Source organism: Canis lupus, chromosome 16 (genome assembly GCF_048164855.1).
Source record: "Canis lupus baileyi chromosome 16, mCanLup2.hap1, whole genome shotgun sequence".
Classification (NCBI taxonomy): domain Eukaryota; kingdom Metazoa; phylum Chordata; class Mammalia; order Carnivora; family Canidae; genus Canis; species Canis lupus.
Genome location: NC_132853.1, coordinates 34,690,164 through 34,714,020, shown reverse-complemented (window position 1 = coordinate 34,714,020; position 23,857 = coordinate 34,690,164). Strand labels below are relative to the sequence as shown.

Sequence of the window (23,857 nt, the reverse complement as noted above, 5' to 3'; positions counted from 1 at the left end):
AGCTCTGGAGAGGGGAATGGGGAGCGACTTGTGGGTACAAGGTTTCTTATTGGGATGATGAAAAGTTCTAGAACTAGATAGTGGTAATGGCTGCACAACATCATGAGTGCACCAAATGCCTCTAAATTGCAATTATTGACATGGTGTATGTTACATGTATTTTACCACAATCATTTTTTTAAAAACCCAAATGCACATATCAGGGGAGAAACTCCCTAGCTTTGCTTAGATTTTCCAAAGGTTAAACTACTCTGATCTGGTCTGACACCTTCATGAAGCAGATGGTGATACTGAAGCACAGAGAGCAGAGGGGACCCATCCAAGGTCATTCAGGGGACGACAGGAGAGCCCAGCCAGGTTATGTAGCCACCTAACCAAGCACCTCTCCCACCCCTTTCTTCCCTCGTCCTTTAGCCTCTGCAGAGCCCAGGCCTCTGTCCCGCTCCTAGCCAGGCTACCCACAAGCTGTGCAGCCTCCCAAAGTTAAAAGGCCTTCCAGAAGCTGGGCTCTTAGAATGAGTTTCATGAGTGTTTGTCTTTAGTTCCAGAGTGCACTCTGAGCACCCAGAGAGCAAGAGGGGATGTTTCTTATTTTCCTCCATATGTCACAGAGCTCCAGGCTACTTTCTTCAAGAAAGAAATCACTGTTCACCTGCAAGAAGTGCAGGCCGCAGACAGCCTCTAATGAACATTCTTTGCCCCAGAGGTCCACTACTCTGGAGAATCTGCAACACCGTCTGAGGCTTTCCCAGCCCAGTCCTGCTTCCTTCCCCTAAGGCTTTACCACACCCCCACTTTGCCCTGCAGTAAACATCTTGCACTCCTAAACCCATCTCCATGTCTGCTTCCTGGCAAGTCCAGATGACACAGTGATCGGCTTGATCTATCTTAAGTGCTCCGTAAATGTTCATGGAGTGAGCTAAACTGGGGACTCCCTTGCGGGGGTAGGGTGGGTGGAAGGAGGCTAGTGGTTGGGCCTCCAAGAGCAAAAGAGAGGTTGTCTACGGAGGATGTTTCAGTAAGAAAGTGACCATATAGAGGGGCATGAAGAGGTGTCTGGGGAACACACAGGGAGCCGAGAGATTACCCCTACAGTCATCCTCCCTAGTTCCTCCCCTTGTCTAGGGCAGACTGAAGCAAAGCTCTGACATGGCCCAGAAGACAGGGCACAAAGAGTTCTGGCCTTGGATTTGGGGGAACCATGCTCAAACTGTACTTCCTGCTACTCAGGTGCCTTTACAGCCTCCTCTTATGTAGACCTCAGTTTTTTCATCTGTAAAATGGGTATAGAGCCCATCTCCCCAACCTTACCATGATTTTGAGAACTGAGAAGATTCTATGGCTTATGGAGATCTCTGTGGTGGGTACTTTTCATGCATATTCTCACTTATGCATCTCAAGTACTCAAGTACATATTCTCAATTATGATCTCAAGTGGCCTTGTGTGGGAGGCATCATCATCTTCATTTTATAAGTGAGAAAACTGTGGCTCAGAGACGTCAAGGGGTCTGGTCCAAGAACACACAGCTAGCAAGCAGGCAGTCTGGCTCCAAAGCCCCTTCATTATTCCACACACAGTTTGAGTGACTACAAAGTGCTAAACTTGGGTTGGAGTGGGGGTGGGGACAAGTGACAGGCCTGCCTTGCTCTTACGGAGGTTACATTCTCAAGAGAACTTGATAACAGGCACACACACACACACACACACACACCCCGCCGCCTGCCCCAACAGACAGAATAATTCGAGAATGCCTTAGGGCTCTAGGGAAAATATAAACCAGGTGCAACTGAAAGTTGAGACCACAGAGGGTCTACTTTAAATTCGGGGGTCAAGGGCAGCAGCATCTGCAGGGATTGAAACCAGCAGTACAAGGGGCGCCCAAGTCGGGGTAAAAGCCTGGGCTTTGGGGGAAGTGACGGAGAGCCTGTGGCGGGCGCGGGCGGGCGGAGGCCACAGGGGACGGGCAGGGGCCCCCAGGTCACTGAAGCCCACGGGAAGCGGCGCAGGGGGGTTCGGCGGGGCGTGGAAGAAACGGCCCGACGGAGGCGCGGAGGGCAGGCGGGAGCCGGGGCGGTGCTGACTCACGCCCCCCGCCCCCGCCCCCGCCCCGCCGGCCGCTGACGTCACGGCGCTCGCCGGCTCCCTGTGACATCACGGCCCCGGCCGGCAGCTTCGCTCGGTTCGGCGCGCGGCGGGAGCGGCCCTCGGCGGGCGCGAGGGCGTGGCCGGATGAAGAAGGTGGCCGCCAAGCAGTCTCCGCCCAAGCTGATCGGTGGGTGCGCCCCCCCGCGCGAGCCGCTGGTTGCTATGGACGCCTCGGCGGCGGCGGGCGGGGGGGCGCGGGGTCGCCGGGGTGTCGCGCAGCCTCGTTGTCCCCGGTCCCGCGGCGCAGGGTCACGCTCTCGGCCCGGGCGGCACCATGAAGTCTCTAAAGAAGGAGTCCCGCCTCAAAATGTCTACTCACAGATTCTTGGAGGCCGCAGAAGTCTTTAAAGGTTGGCGCTGGCTGCCTTGGGAGCTCAGGAGAACCCGAGAGGGGCTGGGGTTCTTGGATGGGATTCACGACACAGGGCCTGGAGGACGGGGGTGACACCAGGACAGAGGTAAAGATAACGGGGGAATGGGGTACGGAGCAAGGCGTACCCCAAACCTCAGGGCTGAAGGCAGCGACCCCTGAGGGGAGGGGGCCCAGTGCACTGGGCCTTGGGGATGGGGACGCAGAAAGGCCGGAGAGGCCTCAGGGTCAACTGCTGGGCAGATGGCCCAGGGCAGGAAGGCCGGATCTCAGGGTGGGACTGCGCAGGCCCGAGCCCTCCGCTGGCGGGGGTTCAGAAGAGTCAAGAAAGAGGTCCAGGAACCCCAGTCCTTGGGAAAAGAGATTCAGAAAAGAATGCACGAAACATGTTGAGGTGGTGAAACCAACAACCCCACCAGGGGGATCCTTTGAGGGTGTTCACATAAGCCGCTGGCTGGAAAAACCCAGGAGAAATGCCCGACTTGGCCAGTTCTTCCCACCTCTCTCCACCACGTATGTCCTCTCGGGATGGATGACACTTGTCCCACTTGTTTAAACTGGAGAGCGCCTCAGACATGACAGCGTCCTGGCCTCCTCTGGTTGCAGGTGGCAGAGTCCCAAGGTGTCTGACTGCACATTCACCCCCGTGGACGTGTTCCTATGTGCAACTCACCTCATCTCCATCTTTTGCCATTTCCATTTATTGAGGGCCTGCTGCTGTGGGCAGGCACTGTGCTGGGCAGCAACGGTGTCAGTATTGACTGTGTGACCCTGGCCCACGAGAAACTCAATCTAGTGAACTGCCAGAGGAGGAACCAGGCAAATATCAATGCTCGGATACAGGGATCCCTAGTGGTTAAGGGGGCTCAGAGCCCTTGATCCCAGGCCTTAGATGCTAGAATTTGGGGGAAAAGTTTTCTGAAGAGGTGACATCTGTGGCTGACATCCCCTTCCCCACCTTCTTCTGAAAAAAGGCAGTTTGCTTTCCCAGGTCTAGGGAGCAGGGAGCAGCATGAGCTGAAGCATGGAACTAGGACCTTGGTGGCCAGGGCAGAGGTGGTGGGAGTGGAGGAGAGGGAAGGAACCAGACAGGGCTACATGGGTAGACGGGGGCCAGACCACGCCAGGGCCTTACTTGCTAGGTCAAAAAGTCTGTTCATGCTCTTGCAGGCCCTGAGGAGACCCAAAGCCAGCCTCAGAGCAGTGGTCAGCGTGAGGAGAGGGGCAGGTCTGCAGTCAGCAGAGGCCCCTGGGAGGCCTGCTTAGTCACTATGGCTGGCTTTATCCCTCTTCGTAGTATAAAAGTCTGATTTAGGCTGGGTTGAGATGCTGTTTCATGACATAATTTTTTTTTTAAGGTTTGTTTATTTATTTGAGAGAGAACACAAGCAGTGGGGAGGGGCAGAGGGAGAAGCAAACTCTCTGCTGAGCAAGGAGCTTGACGCAGGGCTCGATCCCGGGACTTGGAGATCATGACCTGAGTCCAAGGCAGAGACTTTGCGAACTGAGCCACCCAGGTGTCCCTCATGATATAATTCTTAACAGTTAAGAGGGAAAGAAAAATAGCTGGGCCCCTTTCCCAAGGGCAGTCAAGGGCTTTCTTAGCCATTGCCTTCTGCACACCTAGTTTCTGGATCTTATCAGATTTGAACTTTCTACTGTAAACGAATCAAGGAAAGATTTATCACTACATATTTATTTTTTTAAGAAGGGGAAACGTAGTTTGTTAAATAGCCATTTGAGTTGGGAACATGCACCGGGGTGAGGAAGGATAAAGCCAGTGTTTAGTGGCTTTAGTGGTATGCAAGATACCCCTTTCTTCCCCCTAAAATATCTCAGGGGATGTCAATAATGTAGTAGAAAAGTACTTTTTACACCCTCTCCCCCATATGATATAATTAATCAACAATATAATCTTGTGCTATGTTTCTCCACGGTCTCTGAATTATAAGCAAAAAGGCAAGCAAATAATGTGACCATAAATCTGTTTGGGGACGTGAGCCCTTTTGACTTCCGTGTTTCTCCCTGCTTTTGTTAAGAAACCGGGAAGACTCCCAGCAGTACCAGATGCCCCTCGCCAATCAATGAAAGCTCAGCCCTGAACCCTAGGGACAGCCTCTCCCCTGGTTCTCCCAGTGCAACCCTGAAGTCAGAATTTCCCAAAGACCTTGGTCAACATTGAAAAAGAATAATGTTGGGATCCCTGGGTGGCGCAGTGGTTTAGCACCTGCCTTTGGCCCAGGGCGCGATCCTGGAGACCCAGGATCAAATCCCACATTGGGCTCCCGGTGCATGGAGCCGCCTTCTCCCTCTGCCTATGTCTCTGCCTCTCTCTCTCTCTCTCTCTCTGACTATCATAAATAAATAAAAATTAAAAAAAAAAGAAAGAAAAAGAATAATGTTTAGATAACACAAAAAACAGAAAACTTGAGACCAGGTTTCTTCTCCCTCCATAGTTTCTCCCCTTTCCCCCACCCCTACCTCGTCTGAGCACCTTGCTTCTAGCTGCCTGGCCTAACACCGGGGTGTTAGGCAGAAATGTTACCCAACTGCCCCATGTAAAGGGGCTGTCTCTGACCCCCTCACAGCTGCCAGGATCAAGGGAGAAATGCCAGCTATGGGACTCCCCAGAAGCCCCACTCAGCTTGGGTTTATAGACCAAAGAACAGGGAATAGCTGAGCCTCCATTAAGTTTAGTAGTAAGACATATCTTGATCCTGCTGAGTCCTCCCACAGGTCCTGAAATGACCCCCCTACACACAATAGTCCTTCCTCCCTGCTCTCCCCAACTTGCCTCTCCAAACCACCAACCTCCCCCGCCCAGCCCCCAGTCCACCTGGCTTACCCTCATTGGATGAATCACTCTGAAATGCTGCTTTTACCAACTCACTCTCCTGGACCAAACCTTCTTCCTGCCAGCAAGAAGACAGATGCTTCAGCCTTACTTTACCAAGCTGTCATGCCCTGATTTTTCTCTCATCCCCAATATCACCCCTACCTCCCCCAACAAGCCTTCTGTGTCACCATGCCTCACATACGTCATGCTCTGCCCTGCCTCCACCTTTGTTCTCTGACCTCACTTGGAACATCTTTGTTTGCTGCTCTGTCTGAAGGTTTCTGGTCCTTCAGGGCCTAACTTAGCCTCTGTTCCCTGCACCTGCTCTTCTGAACCTTTCTTTACAGCCCTAACCTGTATGATCCACATCCATCTGTTCCCTCTTTGATGTGTAACCAAACACCTTATCTATGCCACTAAGTTAGGCCCCTATGTTATGCTGGTGCATGTTAGTGTCTGCTGCAGTTTTTCAGTTCCTCAAGAGAAGGAGCCATAGCTTAACCTTTTTTCTTTTTTTTTAAAGATTTTATTTATTTAATCATGAGACACACAGAGAGAGGCAGAGACATAGGCAGAGGGAGAAGCAAGCTGCCTGAGGGAAGCCTTATGCAGGACTCGATCCCAGGACCCCAGGATCATGACCTAAGCCCAAGGCAGACAGTCAACCACCTAGGTGCCCCATAGCTTAACTTTTCATACCATCTTCTCTGCAGTTTATAGCACACACAAAAAAAGTTGCTCAATGAATATTCTCTAGGGTGATTTGAAGTTCCAAATGTATATATCATTTTTCTAAATACTTCATTAACTAGAACACAGTACTCCCTGACTATGCCATAACAGAGCATTAAACAGCATTCAAGATAACCTCAGAGAAATCTCAGAGCAGAGTTTCAGTATTTCAGAAATCTTTAGCAATGTTGAAGGTTTTTAAGTTTACGCATGGTAATTATACGCCCACCAGTAAAAAGCATACATCTGGAGATATTTAATCCCTTGGGAAGATGTAGACCCAGCTGAGGTGACAGACAGGAAGCAGAAGTCCTGGAAAATATAAATTCCAAAATAGTTATTTATGTAAAGTCTTTTTATTTATTTATTTAATCTCCACACCCAGTGTGGGGCTCCAACTCATGACCCCTAGATCAAAAGTCACATGCTCCTCTAACTGAGCCAGCCAGACATTCCCAAATTCCAAAATATTTATAAAAGCAGACCTTCAACTGCTACCAGTTCTCTCCTGGACTAGCACCAACTTTGGTGGCTTTATGTACAAAGGAGAGAGGAAGTGGAAATTAAGACCTAAGGCTGTACCTGCACGTACAGCAGCAGATGGGACCAGAACTCGGGGGGTCAAGCCATTCAGCTCTGTGTGTGTGTGTGTGCATGCACGTACGTGCACACAGCTCAGTGGTTTAACTAACAGATACTCCTGGATTTCTGCTGACCTTATTGGCAGAGGAGAAGACTCTGACCAATAGGCTGCGTTTAGAATTATGTTGGAATGATTCTGACGTGGGTTTTTCAGCCACTATGTGGGCATTTCCTAAAAACATTGGATTTTGGTAATCAAAACCCCTGCTTTGATGTTTTAGAGATATTGTCCCTTCAAAATTAGAGTACTCTGAGGAGCAGTGGACAAAATCAAGTTTTGTTTTAAAGTCTCCAAAAGGGGGCAGCCCTGGTGGCACAGCGGTTTAGTGCCGCCTGCAGCCCAAGGTGTGATCCTGGGGACCTGGGATCGAGTCCCACGTCGGGCTCCTTACATGGAGCCTGCTTCTCCCTCTGCCTCTCTCTCTCTGTGTCTCTCATGAATAAATAAATAAAATCTTAAAAAAAAAAAAAACAGTAGTTTAAAAATAAATAAAGTCTCTAAAAGGCAGGACTTAGTCTTTCTGTTGATTATCCTGTGGTGGGCCTTACATCACATCATTCTTCTTCTTTTTTTTTTTTTTTTAAGATTTTACTTATTTATTCATGACACAGAGAGAGGCAGAGACACCGGCAGAGGGAGAAGCAGACTCCACGCAGGGAGCCCGATGTGGGACTCAATCCCAGGTCTCCAGGATCACACCCTGGGCTGAAGGCGGTGCTAAACCGCTGAGCCAACGGGGCTGCCCACATCACATCATTCTAAACCAGGGGGCAGCAGACAGGAGGACCCTAGCCAGAGAAGCAAGATGCATTTGAAACTGTTAACCCACGTCTGTGGAAAGCAGACCGGGAGTGTATTCTCACTGGAGAGTGACTCGCTCTAACCATGAGTTGTCAGAGCTGCGCTCCAGCCCCCGCACTTGAGAGAAATAGGCTCAGATCTCTCCACTTTCGTCCAGTCCCACGAGCCACTTTTGTCCCCAGTAGACTCATAAATAGTGCCCCACTCCGTCTTGCACCCCCCAATCTGTTCCTTGCTATATTGTAGCCCACGGGGTAAAGACCGAAGTTCTTTACACAGCTCACTAAGCTCTTCGCCATGTGGCGCCTACTTCCCTTCCCAGGCACTGCTTTCTACCCCTCATCTTGCTGCACTCCAGCTATTTGAAAAATGTGCTCTGAGTTCCAGATGCCCACTCTGTTCTGTTGCCTCTAGGCCTCTTCCTGCTCTTCCCTTTGGAATGCCTATTCCCCAAGCCTTTCTCACATCTAAGTTCTGTCATCTTCAGCTCTTGGGTTAAAAATCACCCCCGCAGGAAGCCTTCCCTGAGTGCCCCGTGCACTGGGCTGGGGTCCCCCTTGATGCCCCCCATGGTGACCCTAGTTCAGTGACCCTGTTTGACAGTCTTGTCTCCCATGAGTTTGTGTTCTTGGAAACCTGAGACTCTGCCTGTATCCCCAGAGCCTAGCACAGTGTCTGGCTGGATGCTTAAATAGTATTTATTATATGAAAGAATGTGAAATAAATGCTCAAAGGTGAATGTTCTGCTTCCCTCAGAACATCTACATTTTAGCCAGTATCTTAGGAAACCTGGTGTCTTCATCTAGAACAATGCATGGTTTGCCAGCAAGAAGGGAGGCTGAGAAAGCATCTAGTCTGGTTGTCTCAAACTCCTCAGCATCAGAACCACCTAGGGTGTTAAAAACAACAACAACAACAACAACAACAACAAACAGTTCCCCTGGCCCTACTCAGTATCTGGGAAGCTATATATATATATTGTTTAAATATATTTATTTATTTATTTATTTATTTATTTATTTATTTATTTATTCATGAGAGACATACAGAGAGAGACAGAGAGAGAGAGAGGCAGAGGCACAGGCAGAGGGAGAAGCAGGCTCCATGCAGGGAGCCCGATGTGGGACTCAATCCTGGGTCTCCAGGATCACACCCTGGGTCAGAGGCAGGCGCTAAACCGCTGAGCCACCCAGGGATCCCTGGGAAGCTATATTTGTATAACTCTCCAGAAGATCCTCAGGCAGACATTTGACTAATATTTGGTAACCACTGATTTAGTCCAGCTTTCTCTTTTTACCAAAAGGAAGGCAGAGACCAGGAGAGGGTAAGTGATATACCCAAGATTGTATAGCTTCTAAGTAGCACAGCCTGGAATGGACTGTCTTCTGATCTCAACTCCAGCTCCGGAAGTCTCAGTCACTGTAGCAGGCCAAGGGGAACAGGTAGGGGGACCTTCCAGAGTAAACTGCAGGCCGTCTTAGCAGCCTCTGCTGTCTGTCTAGGTGTTGAGCTCTGCCTTCTACCATGAAACCTAATATAGGTAGATATTACCTATCAGATAGTAGAATATATTATATATCTATTAGATATTAGAATATTTATTGTATATTAGAAATATATATATATACTTGTACCTTTGCTTCTCTTCAGAAAAGAAGCGGGCAAAGGTACCTGAGCAGCCCACACCCCCCATTCAGGAAGAACCGGAGTCTGTTAGCAATGTCCTACAAGGAGATGATATTCTTGCCTTAGCCATCAAGAAAGAAGACCTCAAGAAGGTAAGCATAAAGTCCAGGAATCCCTTACAGCAGGAACTTTTCTGGGCCAGTCTATGTGGTCTAAAACATCGACCATGTCTACATGTCTACTGTCTCTTCACCACCTTCCTACTCAGAGGGAATGTCTTACTCCATGGAAAAATTGAACATGAATTTTTTTTAGAGTTCTTTTAAATTTAAATTCAATTAATTAACATATAATGTATTACTGGTTTCAAAAGTACAGGTCAGTGATTCATTAGTCTTAATATAACACCCAGTGCTCATTCCATCACACGCCCTCCTTAATGCCCATCACCAGTTACCACATCTCCTCTCCCCACTCCCTCCCCTCCAGTAACCCTCAGTTTGTTTCCTACGATTAAGTCTCTTATGGTTTGTCTCCCTCTCTGATTTTGTCTTGTATTTTTTTTTCCTTTCTTCCCCATGACCCTCTGTTTTGTTTCTTAAATTCCACAGGAGTGAGATCATATGATAATTATCTTTCTCTGATTGACTTATTTCACTTAGCATAACATCCTCTAGTTGAACATGAATTCTTTGCACTTTTGCATCTAACAAAATTTACTATGTTGTTTTAACGTTTCTGAGACTCCTATAGAACCCCAGGGAAATGAGATATTGAGGTATGTCTTGCTTCCCATGGAGGCAAGTGCCCATCATCCCCATTTCACTGATGGGAAAATGAGTCTGAGAAGCACATTACAGATGTGGATATAGCTGCTAAACCCTAACCCCATGCTTTACCCTGGGAGAGTCAGCCACTCCTCATCTATACTGTCTGGAGACACTAAATGGTAGTTTTTTCCTCCAGAACATTACTGAGCCTTATGTCTGTTGTATGGGCATTTCCTCGACAGAGCATATGGACAAAGCTGGAGCAACAGATTTGTCAGCCTTCAGGAATTCCACCAAGAATTAGGACAGAGGAGATGGGTGGTGTTTTTTCCTCCTCCTGATCGCAAGTGGAATTCTCCTCTGTTTTGTTTTGTTTTTAGCAACACATTCCTCGCCTTTTTGAGACACAAGATAGACCTGTCATAACCCAGAAATTTATCATCCGTAAACTCAAACCCAAGGATCCAAAGAGGAAGGTCTGCCACTTAGTAGCACATCCCGCAACTCCAGATGCAGCCACGAAGCCCCTGGACTACTCTGGTATGTCCGGCCTTGGCCCTGGCGTCACTGGTCTCTGAATTCATGGGACCAAGCTGGGTTGCCATCAGAAAGTAACCCCCTTGAAATGTTTCCATGAGGTAGTCCTTTCCCTCCTTTTCCCCACCAGGTCCAGGTGACAGCTTCCATGGCTGTGAACAGATCCTGTCTCACCACATCTTGGGAAGCCTCCAGGACTTTAAGAGAATTGCAGTTGCTCAAGGGAACACCCAGGTTGGTTTGTACAGAGCTGCTCGGATGAGAGAAGTCACTGAAGTTGTTCCAGCCTTAACCAGTTGGCAGAGTCCAGCAGGACTGGGGTTACAGAGACAGTTCAGTCTATGGGCCCTGTGTCCGAAGTGCTAGCAACCCTCCCCCTGAAAGGGTGAAACCACCTTAAACTAGCTTCAGCTGAAGTCAGGAGTTCACAATAAAGATACAGAAGCTCCTCAAGGAACCCCAAAGCAAGAGTGTGTCCAGCTCCAGTTAGACTGGACTCCGACCCCAGGACTCAGTTCCCACTCCTTCCTTCCCTCCATTCCTCTATGCACCAGCTTCATTATCCCTCCTCCAAAGCCTGGCCCACTTCCTCTTTGGTCCACATGGTGGAAGAAGGTGGCTTCCTGAAGCTCCCAGGGCCACATGTCTGCCTGACTTTCCCCGGCATGGGGTGCTTTGCTCTCTCTTAGTTCCTTTGCTGTCCTGGCTTTAGGCAAAAATCTCTGGTCTGGTGTCAAGAGGCCTGGAGTCATATAAAAATGGCTCTGTGGCCCTGCAGATGAAGGTGTCAATTAGCATTAGTTGTGAGGGGGACCTATAGACTGAGTTGCCGACCACCGTCTCAGAGCAAAGGTTCCCATCTGAAAGAGAGGTTTCTGACAGGGGCTTCCAAGGCTCTCTGGGTCTGTCAGTCCCTATGTGAGGGTCCAGAACAGGAGGGCCTCTGAGCAGAAGGTCGCGAGGGTGGGGGGACAGCAGGGGGTGAAGCCTGGAGAAGTCTCTGCTTGACTCTGGCTCAGTACCTCCCTGCCACCCACACGCCTTCGGTGTACTTTGCAGCTGGCTGAGCTGATACACACCCCACCAGGCTTGGTGACCCTAATCTCAGCTAAAAAAGAACCAAAGCAGAAAGCCCCAGAAGAAAAGAAGGCACATCCCTGGGCCCCACCTCCTCAGCACAACTTTCTCAAAAACTGGCAGCGCAACATCAACTTGTGGAAGCAGCAGCAGGAAGTCCTCAGCGGTGAGCACAATGGATAGGGTTCTTGCTGGGCCTCATCCACCACCACCACCACCGAGGCTCTGCTGCTGTGTTTTTCTGTCCCTCCGCCCAGCCACAGCCTGGATACAGGCTGGTCCCATTTCCACCATCTACTCCCAAGTGCTCCTTGCTCTTAGCGGGTCCTGAAATCAGCCCAGCCATGGCGCTGACCAATGTGCAGTACTGGAGCCTTTGTTCTGACTCAATGAAGGGGCTGCATTCTTGGCTTGCCCTTTCTAGAATGCCTGAAGAAGCCTGTGGGGGAGCTGCTGATGCACACTGGGGAGACCTACCGACAGATCCAGGAAGAACGGGAGCTCATTGACCGAATACTTCCAACACAGCATGATGGGAAGGTGAGAACCGAGTTCCCAAGTGCTCCGTGAGAGGGAGTCTGGACCCAGGGATGGCTGCCTCAGGTCGCACAATTAGGAACAACAACAAATCTGCTCATTGCAAGGCCTTGTCAAGCTCTGAAGGACTTTACTAAATCCTCTCATTGGTCCTGCTTTCAGATGCTTGGGGCTGCCTGGCTAGCTTGGTTACTCAGCCTGTGGTGGTCAGTGGTAGTCAATTTGAGGGGAAAGCTACTGGGTTATTAGAATAGTCTCAGTGTTCTAAAAGCCAAGACTCCAGCTTTCAGGTGACCTGGGGCATCATCCTGTGCTCTGGTTTGTCAGTGCAGCCACCTATGTGGGCCCAAGCCATTTGACTGGGGCTACAACAGGGCATCCCAGAAACAAAGTGGGTGCTTCTGTCCTGCTCTCGGGCAGCAGCGAGTCCCCCAGGGGGAGCATCTGAAGTCTGTGACACTCTTGTTCCCCGGGGCCCTGGACCTCCACCACCCTCTCTCCAAAGTGTCCAAGTGATGTGACTCATATGTCCTTGCCAGAGCTGTGAGGAGACCACTGGGTTCTGGAGTCGCCTGGAATACTTGGGAGATGAAATGACGGGTCTGGCAATGACAAAGACAAAAGCTCAGCGTGGCATCCTGGAGCCAATCACTCACGTCAGGAAGCCCCGCTGCATCCAGGTGGAGATGGGTGAGGAGCAGGTTGGAAGCACACTGGCAGCTTGCAACTGGCCTAGGATGGGGGGTGCAGGTGGGGGGCCAGCATGGCTCTGGAGTGAGAACTGCCTGGGATGGAGGCCTCTAAGCCCTGGAGGTCCAGCCCCCTGCAGTAGGTTAGTGAGAGAAGTGGGAAGGGGGCCGTGGGGCTGCTCTGGCTGTGCGGCCGCCATGGGCCCGGTAGTCATCAGGCACCTGGAATGTGGCTAGCATGGACTCAGGTGTGACTGCACACTGGTTTCAAAGATTAGTACTAGAAAAATACTTTAGTAATCATTTTTATATTGATTACATGTTGAAATGATACTAGTTTTGATCTGTTGGGTTCAACTATATTACTAAAGTTAATTTCACCTGTTTCTTTACACCTTTTCCAGTGTGGCATCAGGGAATTTTAAATCACATTGGTGACTTGCATTTATGGTTTGCATGCTATTTCTATGTGGCGGCACTGCTTTAAAGGCTGCCAAAATTCCTGGGTTCAGCCCTTCCCCCCCACTCCCCGTGTTGGGTTTGCCAACTCCAGAGAGTTACTTAAGCTCTCTGGTCCTCAGTTTCCCCATCTGTAAAGTACTGTGGAATGTGAGAGTGTTAAATGAGACAGGATGTATAGTAAGAGATTTGAGCCAGTTGTTAAAGACTCAGTCAAACGTAGCTGCTATTATGATTATAATCCAAAGGGCAGCCTGGGTGGCTCAGCGGTTTAGCACCACCTTCAGCCCAGGGCATGATCCTGGGGACCTGGGATCGAGTCCCACATCGGGCTCCGTGCATGGAGCCTGCTTCTCCCTCTGCCTGTGTCCTGCCTCTTTCGGTCTCTGTGTCTCTCATGAATAAATAAATAAAATCTTTAAAAAAATGATTATAATCCAAAGGTTTGCAGGTTTGCAAGCTGATCTTGCAGGATGTCCTGTACTGGGCTGCTGAGGTGGTAGGTTTGGGACAGGAGGACTAGAATCGGGCCTCACAGGGAAACTGTATTTTCTCCTTTCTCAGAAGTGGTGCTGGAGGGAGGGGGTGCTCGCAGTTCCCTTGAGAGTGAATGGGTGGGGAAGAGGCCACCACAGCCAACTGTGCTGAGGACCTCTGGACCTTGCTGCTTTAGGACTGCCAGCCCAGAAGGAGGCTCGGTACCGCTACACCTGGGATCGGAGTCTGTTTCTGATCTACCGACGCAAGGAGCTGCAGAAGGTCATGGCAGAGCTGGATTTCAGCCAGCAGGTAGGTACGCCTCTGTGCTGGGTCCGAAGCCCCTTTGTGATGCCCCCATCTTCAGTGAGCTAATCTTCCCTTTCTCGATCTCTCTGAGGATATTGATGGCCTGGAAGTGGTGGGCAGAGGGCATCCTTTTACGGCTGTTACGGTGGAAGACTATTCAGTATTTGATAGGAGCCAGGAAAGCTCCTCTGAAGACATTGTGTCCTTGTGAGTTGGCCTGGACCCTCAGGAGAGCGGTTGGAAAGAGTGGCTTTCCCCAGCATGCACAGTACAAGGGGCAGACAACCCCCTCTGAAACCCAAGTGCTTCCATCCCAGCTTGTCTCTGGGTCCCTTCCAACACCTGCGCCAGCTTTGCTATGACCATCTGCTCCCTTCCAGCAACCAGCCCCTAAAGGGGATTTCCCAGCCATTCCTTTGCTGGTAAATGCCATGCATGCCGAGTGGCCATGCGTGAAGAATCTGTGTGTCCAAGAAGTGCCCACCTGTAGGAATAGAGCAGGACAAAGTGAAGCCAAGTGGAGCTGAGGGTCCTCCATCAGAGGCCAGAGCCAGGCACCTCTCCAGACTTCCTGGCAGCCATTTCCCTGGCCTCCCTGTGGCAAGACTGTGGTAGCTAGGGAAAATAAATCATTGGTTTTTCTTACAGAGACTTGTTGGCCAATTACCCTGATGTGATCCCCATGCCTATTCTTGGCCCTTCTCTGCTGTTCTGTGGGAAGCCAGCTTGCTGGATCAGAGGCAGTAACCCACAGGACAAGGTAAAACTGCTTCCACTTTCACCCACTTGGTGGAAGGGCCTCCCTCAGGTGCAGTCACAAGGAGCTTAGACAGTCACCTATTTGCATTTTTATCTGGTCATGCATTCAGCATGTTTGAAAATGGTAACAGCAGTGCTAACTTACGCCAGAATAAAATCACAAGGCTGAAAAGAGACTGTCACAAGCCACCCAGTTTGTACGTAGCCCCCCACCCCCAAGCATGTAAATAAGCAAACCTTCTCAAACAGGTAGGGCTTCAAGAAGGTTCTAAAATATTCTTCAGGGGGTGCCTGGGTGTCTCATTCAGTTAAGCATCTGACTGTTGATTTCAGCTTGGGTCATGATCTCAGGGTCGTGAGATGGAGCCCATGTCAGCTTCCATGCTGGGCATGGAGCCTGCTTAAGATTCTCTCTCCCCTTTTCCTCTGACCTTCCCCCCCAACCCCACTGCCCCCCTGTCGGCTCATGGACATGCACCATCTCTCTCTCTCTCTTTCTTTTAATCTCTCTCTCTTAAAAAAAGAAAAAAAAACCCTTCAGATCTGAGGAGCAGAACTGTTCATCAGATACAAAATCTGTTTTCTCTCCCCTTCTTGCTGTGGATGGCAACTTCAGAGACAGCCACTATCCTGGTCCAATGATAGACCTCAGAGCACCCAGGCATTGGAGGACTGGGACACAGGACTTTTGGTGTCAAACCCAGAAAAGTCCCTGGCACACCAGGATGAATTGGTCACCCTGGGCCACAGCATCCCTCAAAGACGTTTCTCATAACTCCTCCTCCCCCAGAAGCATGTTGGAATTGCCGTCCGTTTGATCTTTGAAACTCTAGAAGGGGAGAAGACATCTTCAGAACTGACTGTAGTCAATAACGGGACAGTGGCCATTTGGTATGACTGGCGCCGGAGGTCCCAGCAGGACTCTTTCCAAGGCCTGAAGAGAAGCAGGATGCCGCGGTTTTATTTTAACAATCGGGAAGGTACCTAGCTGCACTGCTCCCTGGCTTTTGCCCTCGTTCTGTGAGGAGCCAGAGTTTGGCTGATGCTCCTGAAAGTTTGAGCCCCCCTCCCTGGCCTCATCCCTCCCATTTCTTCCATGAATTGTGTCCTCTCCCAACTGTCCATGTCTTTTGGTGGAACGGTCATACTCTTGAGATCACAGAGAGGAGAGTCACCAGGGAGCAGAAACTTTCTAGAGGTTCAGTTACCTATATGCTCAGACCTGAGGCTAGGAACCCTCAATCCCTGTTTGCCTGAGACTTCCCCAGTTTTTGCACAGAAAGTTGAAAGTCCTACGTCCCAGGAGACCCCTTGGTTCTGGGCAAATCGGGATGGTGTCGGTCACTCTGCCTGGGGCTCAGTTAACTGTGTATGCAAAGGTTTAGGGTTCAGTTAACTTTATACACACAGGCTTAAGGCCCAGCTGACTCCTGTGTGGTGAAAACCTCTGTCTTGGTCCCTCTCAGGTGTGATCCTGCCTGGAGAAACGAAAACCTTTACCTTCTTCTTCAAGTCTTTGAATGCAGGGATCTTCAGGGAATGTTGGGAGTTTGGAACCCACCCCACCCTGTTAGGAGGTGCTCCCCTGCAGGTCAATCTCCATGCAGTCTCCCTGACCCAGGACATTTTCAAGGAAGAGAGGAAGTTACTGAAGGTAAGAGGCCCGAGATCTTGGCCCCATTGGACACCAGATAGGTTCCCCTGGTCTTCTTCTTGGTACTACCTTTAGGGATCTTATTTTTCCCAGCTTAAGAGGTGAGTTTTTCGGAGTGGCGCAGCGGTTTAGCGCCGCCTGCAGCCTGGGACGTGATCCTGGAGACCCTGGATCGAGTCCCACATCAGGCTCCCTGCATGGAGCCTGCTTCTCCCTCTGCCTGTGTCTCTGTCTCTCTTTCTCCCCCTCTCCGTGTGTGTCTCTCATTAATAAATAAATAAAATCTTAAAAAAAAAAAAGGGTGAATTTTTCACCAACAGGTAGCTGGTTTTGCTCAACCAGCACCCCCCAGGGCTTTGTGACGTAAAAGGTGGGTAGGCGGGTGAGAAGAGGAACAGCTTTCTGCCCCACCTGCAAGCAGACCTGCTGGAAGTTCTGTTCCTGCACTGTGGTCTGATGCTATCCAGTGGGGTCTGATTTAACTGGCAAGCCTTCTGAACCAGAGACAACAACTTAACTAGTGGGGCTGACACCCGGGGAGAGAGCGAGGTGGGCACCGGGAGTCTGCTGGCCCTGGCTCCAGTCGGTTCCAGAGCTGGCCAGCTGCTGCTGTGCTTCCAGGTATTCTGTAGAAAGCTGCACTTTTTTTTTTTTTTTTTTTTTTACTGTAGTCCCCAGATACAAGCCAACTACTTTAGCTGGAGGTCAGCCCCAGGTGAGCACAGGTAATTCTGATAAGTGCCATGTCTGCTTGACTTGCTGACTATAGGACCATCTCTCACATAAGATGCCCCTTCACTATTCCTGCGACACCAACAGTGTGGCCAAGCCACACTGTAAACAGGGCCCAAACCATGGTGCCCCTACCCTTCTTCCTAATCTGAGGGGAAAATGCTGACTGTACGACCTTCTGGCCCCACAAGGGAGCAATCTCTGGGAATGGCTTCCCTTCCTACGTCCTTTCAGCCTCTTTTTTTTTTTTTATTTTTAAGATTTTGTTTATTTATTCATGAGAGACACAGAGAGAGGCAGAGACACAGGCAGAGGGAGAAGCAGGCTCCCTGCAGGGAGCCCAATGCAGTACTTAATCACAGGACCCCCGGATCATACCCTGAGCCAAAGGCAGAGGCTCAAACACTGAGCCCTCCAGGCGTCCCCCTTTCTAGGGAAGGATATTTGGTGATACCCAGGGATTTTGACTGTGGGAACAGGAGTATGCATGTGTGTGTGTGTGTGTGTGTGTGTGTGTGTGTGTTTAAGAGACAGACAGTGGCAGTAGCTTAACCCCTAGGAAGGCACAAAGCCCTGAGGGCTCTGACCCCCCTCGGGGCTGCAACATGGGTTTTGAAAGGCTGAGCTGCCATCTTGTCCCACCTTCCTTTCCCCAGCATAAGATGGCTGCCCGCGAAGCAGTCACCATCGTGGAGAGCGTGCTGCAGGAGCTGCTGAGTGGGATCCTGACCCCAGAGCGTGCACAGTCCCCCGTGGATGCCTATCTCACAGAGGAGGACTTGTTCCACCATAGGAACCCCCGGGTACAGGCCCAGCGCCCACCCCTGCGCCCTCACCCATTCTGAGCATCTTCCATGAGTTACTCACTTTCTCCTCACAGCAGCCCGGTGCTGGGGGTACTATTTATATCCTTGCTTTACAGTGAGGAGACTGAGGCCCAGGGCAGTTAAACAATTTGCCCAAGATAACTTAGCAAGTAAGTGGATACCTGGTCTGAATGGAGCTGCACAACCCCAGTCTTACTTGGAAATGCAAATACAAAAAAAGCTTTACGTCAGAGATACTCAGGTGGAAGGGGAAGTGAGGAGCTGCTCTGGCCACCCCAGCTCCTGCTGGCTTCCTCCCTGCAGCCTCCATCAGTGCTCTTGGAATGGGGAAGCCAGAACAGGCTTGCTGGGATTCTGGGTTCTCACCTTGCCTACCGCCTTCCCCATCACATGTCTCCCCTTGCCTTTGCCGCAGCTGCATTACCAGCACCAAGTGGTCCAAAGCCTGCACAGCCTGTGGTGCCAGTACTTGACCCTGCCCCTCAAGTCCGAGGAGGCCAGGCCCAGTGAGGTGGAGTACCTCAACCCCAAAGCCCAGGCTGCCACCCCACAGCCAGCCTGTGTGAACCTGGAGCCTTCAGCACCCTCTAAGAGTCCAGGCTCAGAATCCCAACTGTTCCAGCAAGAGAGTGAGGCTCCTAAGGACTCCCAAGATGTTTTCGGGTCCCAGAAGCCTGGAGCAGGGGCCCAGGGTCCTCTGCGGAAGAGCATTATGGAGGAGATCCTGGTGGAGGAGATCCCAGACCTGGGGAGCACCAAGAGCCCCTGGGAGCCGGATGGCCTTCCCTCTCCTGAATGGAACCTATGCTTGGAGGATTTCAGAAAGGTGCTCCCCTGACTCTGAAGGGGTGGGTAGAATGGTGGCCCTGGTGTAGGTGGCAGTACACTGAGGGAGGGCCCCAACAGACTCTCCGCCCCCATAAGCAAAGAAACAAACCCTGCTGAGAGCCCAGATAAAGCAGTCTTTTGAATCATCTCTTTTTGTCTTGGGTGCCTAGGTCACCATGGAGTGGGGTGGGACAGATCCCTCTCTGACCCAGGCACACCTTGGAGAAGGGGTTCATGGGTACATAGTTCTGGGGGAGGTCCCCTCTCCACGGCTGCATCTTCTCCTGGCCATCTGTCCTCGCCGCACCAGGCCCATCACTAGAAGATGTAGAGATCCCTGGTGTCCTGGGCAGGACAGCTGCCCATGGTACCTACAACTCTGCCAGGCAGTGATGGCACTCCCCGAGGAGAACCAGAGGGAAGATGCCCTCATCAGGCTCAACAAAGCAGCCCTGGAGCTGTGCCAGGAACAGAGGCCCCTGCAATCTGACTTCCGGCACCAGGTGTGGTAGGTGCCCCCATGGGAGAGCCGGCCCTGCCTACCCACTGTGAAGTCCTGCCTGTGGTTCTGGGCTAAGCCCAGATGCAGAAAGGTGCCACAAACATTCTCTGCTCTGGCACCTGCCACAGCAGCCCCCTAGCCTGGAGCATTTCCAGCAGATGGAGCTCCCCATCTCTTTCCCACCTTCCTGCTTGGTTACTTCTCAATGAGCAGACAAATGGGCCGAGGAGAAACCGGAGAGCAGTAAGAAGAGGAGCATGGTGGGAATCCCTGGGTGGCTCAGCGGTTTGGCGCCTGCCTTTGGCCCAGGGCGCCATCCTGGAGTCCCGGGATCGAGTCCCGCATCGGGCTCCCGGCATGGAGCCTGCTTCTCCCTCTCCCTCTGCCTGTGTCTCTGCCTCTCTCTCTCTCTCTCTCTCTCCCTCTGTGTCTATCATAAATAAATAAATCTTTAAAAAAAAAAAAAGAGAGCATAGTGAGACCATGAAAAGCCTCACATCTCCTTTGGAACTTGCTTGGCTATGCATGGGTGCCTTCAGTTGGCGGGGGGTGGGGGGGGTGCTCAGGGAATCGCAAGTTCCCCCACTTTTGTCTTGCACCCAAGGCTAGCCAGGGTCTCAAGCTGGACCCTAGACTGACCTAACCCTCGTCCTAGGCCACTCTTTCCCGGCTGTTGTCCCAGGGAAGCCAGATCCGTATCCGGACGCCAGCACAGGTGCTGGTGATGCTGCTGGCTGGACCGGGCATGGCCTCTCTATGGCAGCCCCTGGGACCCATGTCTTAGAAGGGAAGGACCCATGCCTCCACATGTTCAGGGCAAACGAGGGGTGATGGCTTTCTCCAGCATGCCTTGCTCTCTAGTTTGCAGCTGTGGCGGGATGTGATCGATGGCCTGGTGAGCCATTCCCTGTGGCTGAGGGCTCTGCTAGGTCTGCCTGAGAAAGAGACCATCTATTTGGACATGCCAGACGAGCAAGGTCAGAATGCAGCCATGCACCACGTAGCTTCCCCACCCCTCCACCCAGCGGGCTGTGTGCTTCAGCCATCAGCCATCCATGCCCTTCTGGTGGGACCTCTGTCAGGTTGACCAATGGAGTAGGCCCTGCTACCCTTCTGTCTACTGCTAGGATTTGGGATCCAGAAGTGACCTAAGCAACCACCTTCATCCAGTGCCCTGGTTTTATAGGTGCAGTCTCAGAGAGGTTGAATGACTTGCCTGTGCCATAGATGGGGCAGTGGTGGAGTGGGGACTGGAACCAGGCTTCGCACCCCTGCCCCACAGTCCTGTTCCATAACATCATGTGTCTCAGCCAGTGGCTCTTCACTCGTCTGGCTCTTCTGACAGGTCATGCTGTCTTCCATTCACCTCCCTTAGATCAAAAGTCCCCTCCTTTTGTGGAAGCGAAACCGACTGCCTCAAAACTTGGGAAGGAAGAGCGGAAAGGGACAGCCCAGGAAAAGAAGCAGCTGGGAATCAGAGAGAAAGAGGACAAAAAATCAGCCAAGTTGCCAGGGAAAGAGGCATGTGGGGACCTAATGTGGGCCTCAGGTGGGGCTGTGGCAGGTGGGCGGTCCTCTAGCATGATGTCCTGGCTCTCCCAGTAAGCTGCTCTGCAGAAAGCCTGGATTTCCCTGAACCTCCCCCAGGAGCTCCTGAAGGCTGTGTGTGTCTCTGGCTCTCTCAACAGGACCGTTCAAACAGTAAGAAGCACAAGGCAAAGGATGACAAGAAACCAATGAAATCTTCAAGTCGAGACAGGCTTTCCTTGGAAGACCCTGCCCCTGACAGCACTACCACTTCTCAGGAACCCATAGATCCCCTGGTCATGGAGAAATACACCAAGAGGCTGCACACAGAGGTGAGGGCACAAGCCCTGCACCCAACCCTCCCCTTGCGCATGCCTGCTCTGTAGGCCTTCCTCCCCTCCCTCATTCATCCCACTTATTCCATGAACAATGAATGCCTGGTGTGCCGTGATGGAAGATGGAAACAGAGCTGCCCTTGTGAAGGGCATCCTAGTGTACAAGACCTCATGCCTAAGTGACACGCCCAGTATGCTACAAGGCAAACACTCTGGGAGGAAGAGAGATAACCCAGGGCTGGGGGAGGAAGGGGGCGGGAAGGCTGGCTGGGGTAGGTGAACCTCACTGAGAAGGTGATATCAAACAGACTCAAAGGGAGGTGAGGGATGCCCATGTGGCCATCGAAGAAGAGTACCTTTGACAGAGGGGGCAGCTAATGCAGGGGAGAGAGTGGACCAGGAGGACAGAGGGCAGAGAGGCCACCGAAAGGGAGCAAGCTGCAGATAGGTGGGGCTTTGCAGGCTATTGCAGGGACTTGAGGCTTTTCTGAGTCAAAAGGAGAAATCCACAGGGGTTTGAATTTTGAGGAGTGACATAGTCTGTGTTAGGCTTTGGAAGATCATTCTGGCTGTGGTTTGGAAAACAGACCAGAGGAACAGAGCAGAAGCCCCTCCTCCCTTCCTGCTGTTTCCACTTTCTCTGCATTAGGTGCATCTTGGCAAATGGGTCCCTTGGGGGAACCACCAAGTAGAGTCTTGGGCCGCAGAGGAGAGACTTCATACTGGTATATTCTAAGCTGGAAGTCCTTAGAGATTCACCCAGGTATTGTTATTGCTTTGGAGGGAAGGTCCGCAAAGTCACATTCGATTGTCACCACGTGTAATGGCAGTGCTTCGTCTTCCTCTGGCGTTGGTGGCTAGATAGCTGGGATTGCGTCATGTACATTGTGGTAATGCTCCGGATCGCGTTTGCTCAGATATCCCATTTGCTGCTGGTGACATCATGGCGATTTCTAAAGGTCGATGGGGTTTAAAAAGTAATCCTAGGGCTCTCTGAAATGAAGAAGCAGCTTGCCAAGGCTCATGTGGTCCAGCCCACATGGTCCAGTCTCAGAGGGCATCGTCCCAGAGACATTTCAATATGTGGATCTGTGATCTTAACTGGAAGGAAATCTGGCCCTTGGATGGCCAGCGTGGAACTGGACCACCCCAAGGGGTAAATGGGCTCCAGAATTACCCTTTAACCACTCCAGGCTTTAGTGTCCCCACATGTCCAAGGGCCTGCTGCAGGATTATTTCTCCAAACTGTTAGAAAAATAAAACTATCTGTAAAAACAAAGGTTCTAAAAAATAAAAAAATAATTTTAAAAAAGGTTCTACAGACACTCTGCAGGTTTGGTTTGACCCCTTCTGTCCTGGTGTAAACATGTCCGCCCTCATAGCATGCTGTGTGCTCGCTGGTGTAGGTGCTTTCCATAGAGCAAACCTTGCCTGTGATTTCTTCCCATTCTTCCAGGTCTACGGGCTGCTGGACACCCTAGTGACTGACCTGATGGTCCTGGCTGATGAGCTCAGACCCATAAAGAATGTCGAGGAGATTTTGCGTCTTTGTACCTGACTCATGTGTCCAAGGGGCCTTCTGGGAAACTGGTTAATGAACAAATCAATAAAGAACCTTTAGGTTCCCACCGCTTCCTTTAAGCCTTCATGTCTTGAATGTTGGATTTTGATCCTGATTCAGATTCCCCTCCTCCAGTTCCTGGAGACATCCCACAGGTGGAAGGAGAAACACGTTTACCTGAAAGGTGATGTGTAAGATGACGAGTAGAAAAACAGGTTGTTATCAGGACAAGGAATGAATCAGGTGACTGGACAGACATCAGCATCACCCTGCCTCTCACCTTTCTTGGCCCACAGTTTTGGGGTTACGCTTCCTGGAACCAGGTTTTCCCCAGGTGTGATCACCAAGAATGACCAAGTGTGAGACCAGGAGAACTGGACCCAGTGGGGCCTGGCTCCCTGAGATCCTCGCACTTTGGCTGGGTCAAGGCCCATTTGCAGTCCCTGGGGATCATGTTCACTACACTGTCAAACCCTAGAGGCCAGATCCCTGTGTCCTCGGCAGCCTGTCTCATCCCTTCCTCCTGTCAGACCAGCTGGCCCCCCTGGACCACTTTTTGCCTTAAAAACAGCTCTGGACATTATGCTCGCCCCCTGCGCGCCCCCCCCCCCCCCCCCCCCCGCTTAGAGAAATGGGAAGTGGACAAGGGGTGGCTCCTGGAAAGGAAAGTACTGTCAGCTTAGACTTAGTACCTGAATGGCTTTCTGTCCAAAATCATCATTCAGGGCCAGACCTCGTGCTGAGTGGGCTCTAAGCTCCCAGAGTTTGAAGAGCAACTTTGCTAATGCTGGGCTCACCACCTTAAGTGCTAGTGGAGCAGAGGTGTGGGTGGGAGATGGGGTAGTGGCCACAACCTCCCACCTGCTTGGTTTTGTATTTGGTGCTTCAGATAAGGACCTCGTGGGCCTCAGCATCCTCCAGTAGAGAGTGGGAAGAGTTTTGGAGAGAGCAGGTCACTCTGTTCCTCAGAGAGGCAGAGAGGGGCTATGCCTGGAGCCTGGATGCCCCCTTCAGGGTGGCTGAGGGGGCCAGCTGGAGCCCACAGAAAGCAACTCCACCAAAGGGTCAGCCCCTGGGAATGGTCTTCCTGGCCCAGCAGAGATGGGTCCCCCCCCCACCCTAT

The 23,857-nt window shown here is 51.3% G+C and overlaps 1 protein-coding gene across 3 annotated transcripts; it reads left to right on the top strand.

Annotated features, from left to right (window-relative positions):
• Positions 1-2,136: 2,136 nt before the first annotated feature.
• On the top strand, positions 2,137-22,814 carry MYCBPAP (MYCBP associated protein). Of its 3 annotated transcripts, none has more exons than XM_072780102.1 (19): positions 2,137-2,273; positions 9,179-9,306; positions 10,305-10,464; positions 10,592-10,695; positions 11,521-11,704; positions 11,963-12,078; positions 12,615-12,765; positions 13,897-14,012; positions 14,101-14,216; positions 14,658-14,769; positions 15,559-15,748; positions 16,235-16,422; positions 17,811-17,957; positions 18,397-18,807; positions 19,196-19,317; positions 20,173-20,288; positions 20,687-20,832; positions 21,000-21,170; positions 22,630-22,814. In XM_072780102.1, the coding sequence occupies exons 1-19, from the start codon at positions 2,231-2,233 to the stop codon at positions 22,729-22,731; spliced, it is 2,823 nt and encodes a 940-aa protein (XP_072636203.1). In that variant the 5' UTR covers positions 2,137-2,230; the 3' UTR covers positions 22,732-22,814. The 3 variants fall into 3 exon arrangements, with proteins under 3 accessions (XP_072636203.1, XP_072636201.1, XP_072636204.1); XM_072780100.1 differs by lacking the exon at positions 2,137-2,273 and adding an exon at positions 2,339-2,496; XM_072780103.1 differs by lacking the exons at positions 2,137-2,273; positions 20,173-20,288; positions 20,687-20,832; positions 21,000-21,170; positions 22,630-22,814 and adding exons at positions 2,339-2,496; positions 19,525-19,754.
• Positions 22,815-23,857: the final 1,043 nt, after the last annotated feature.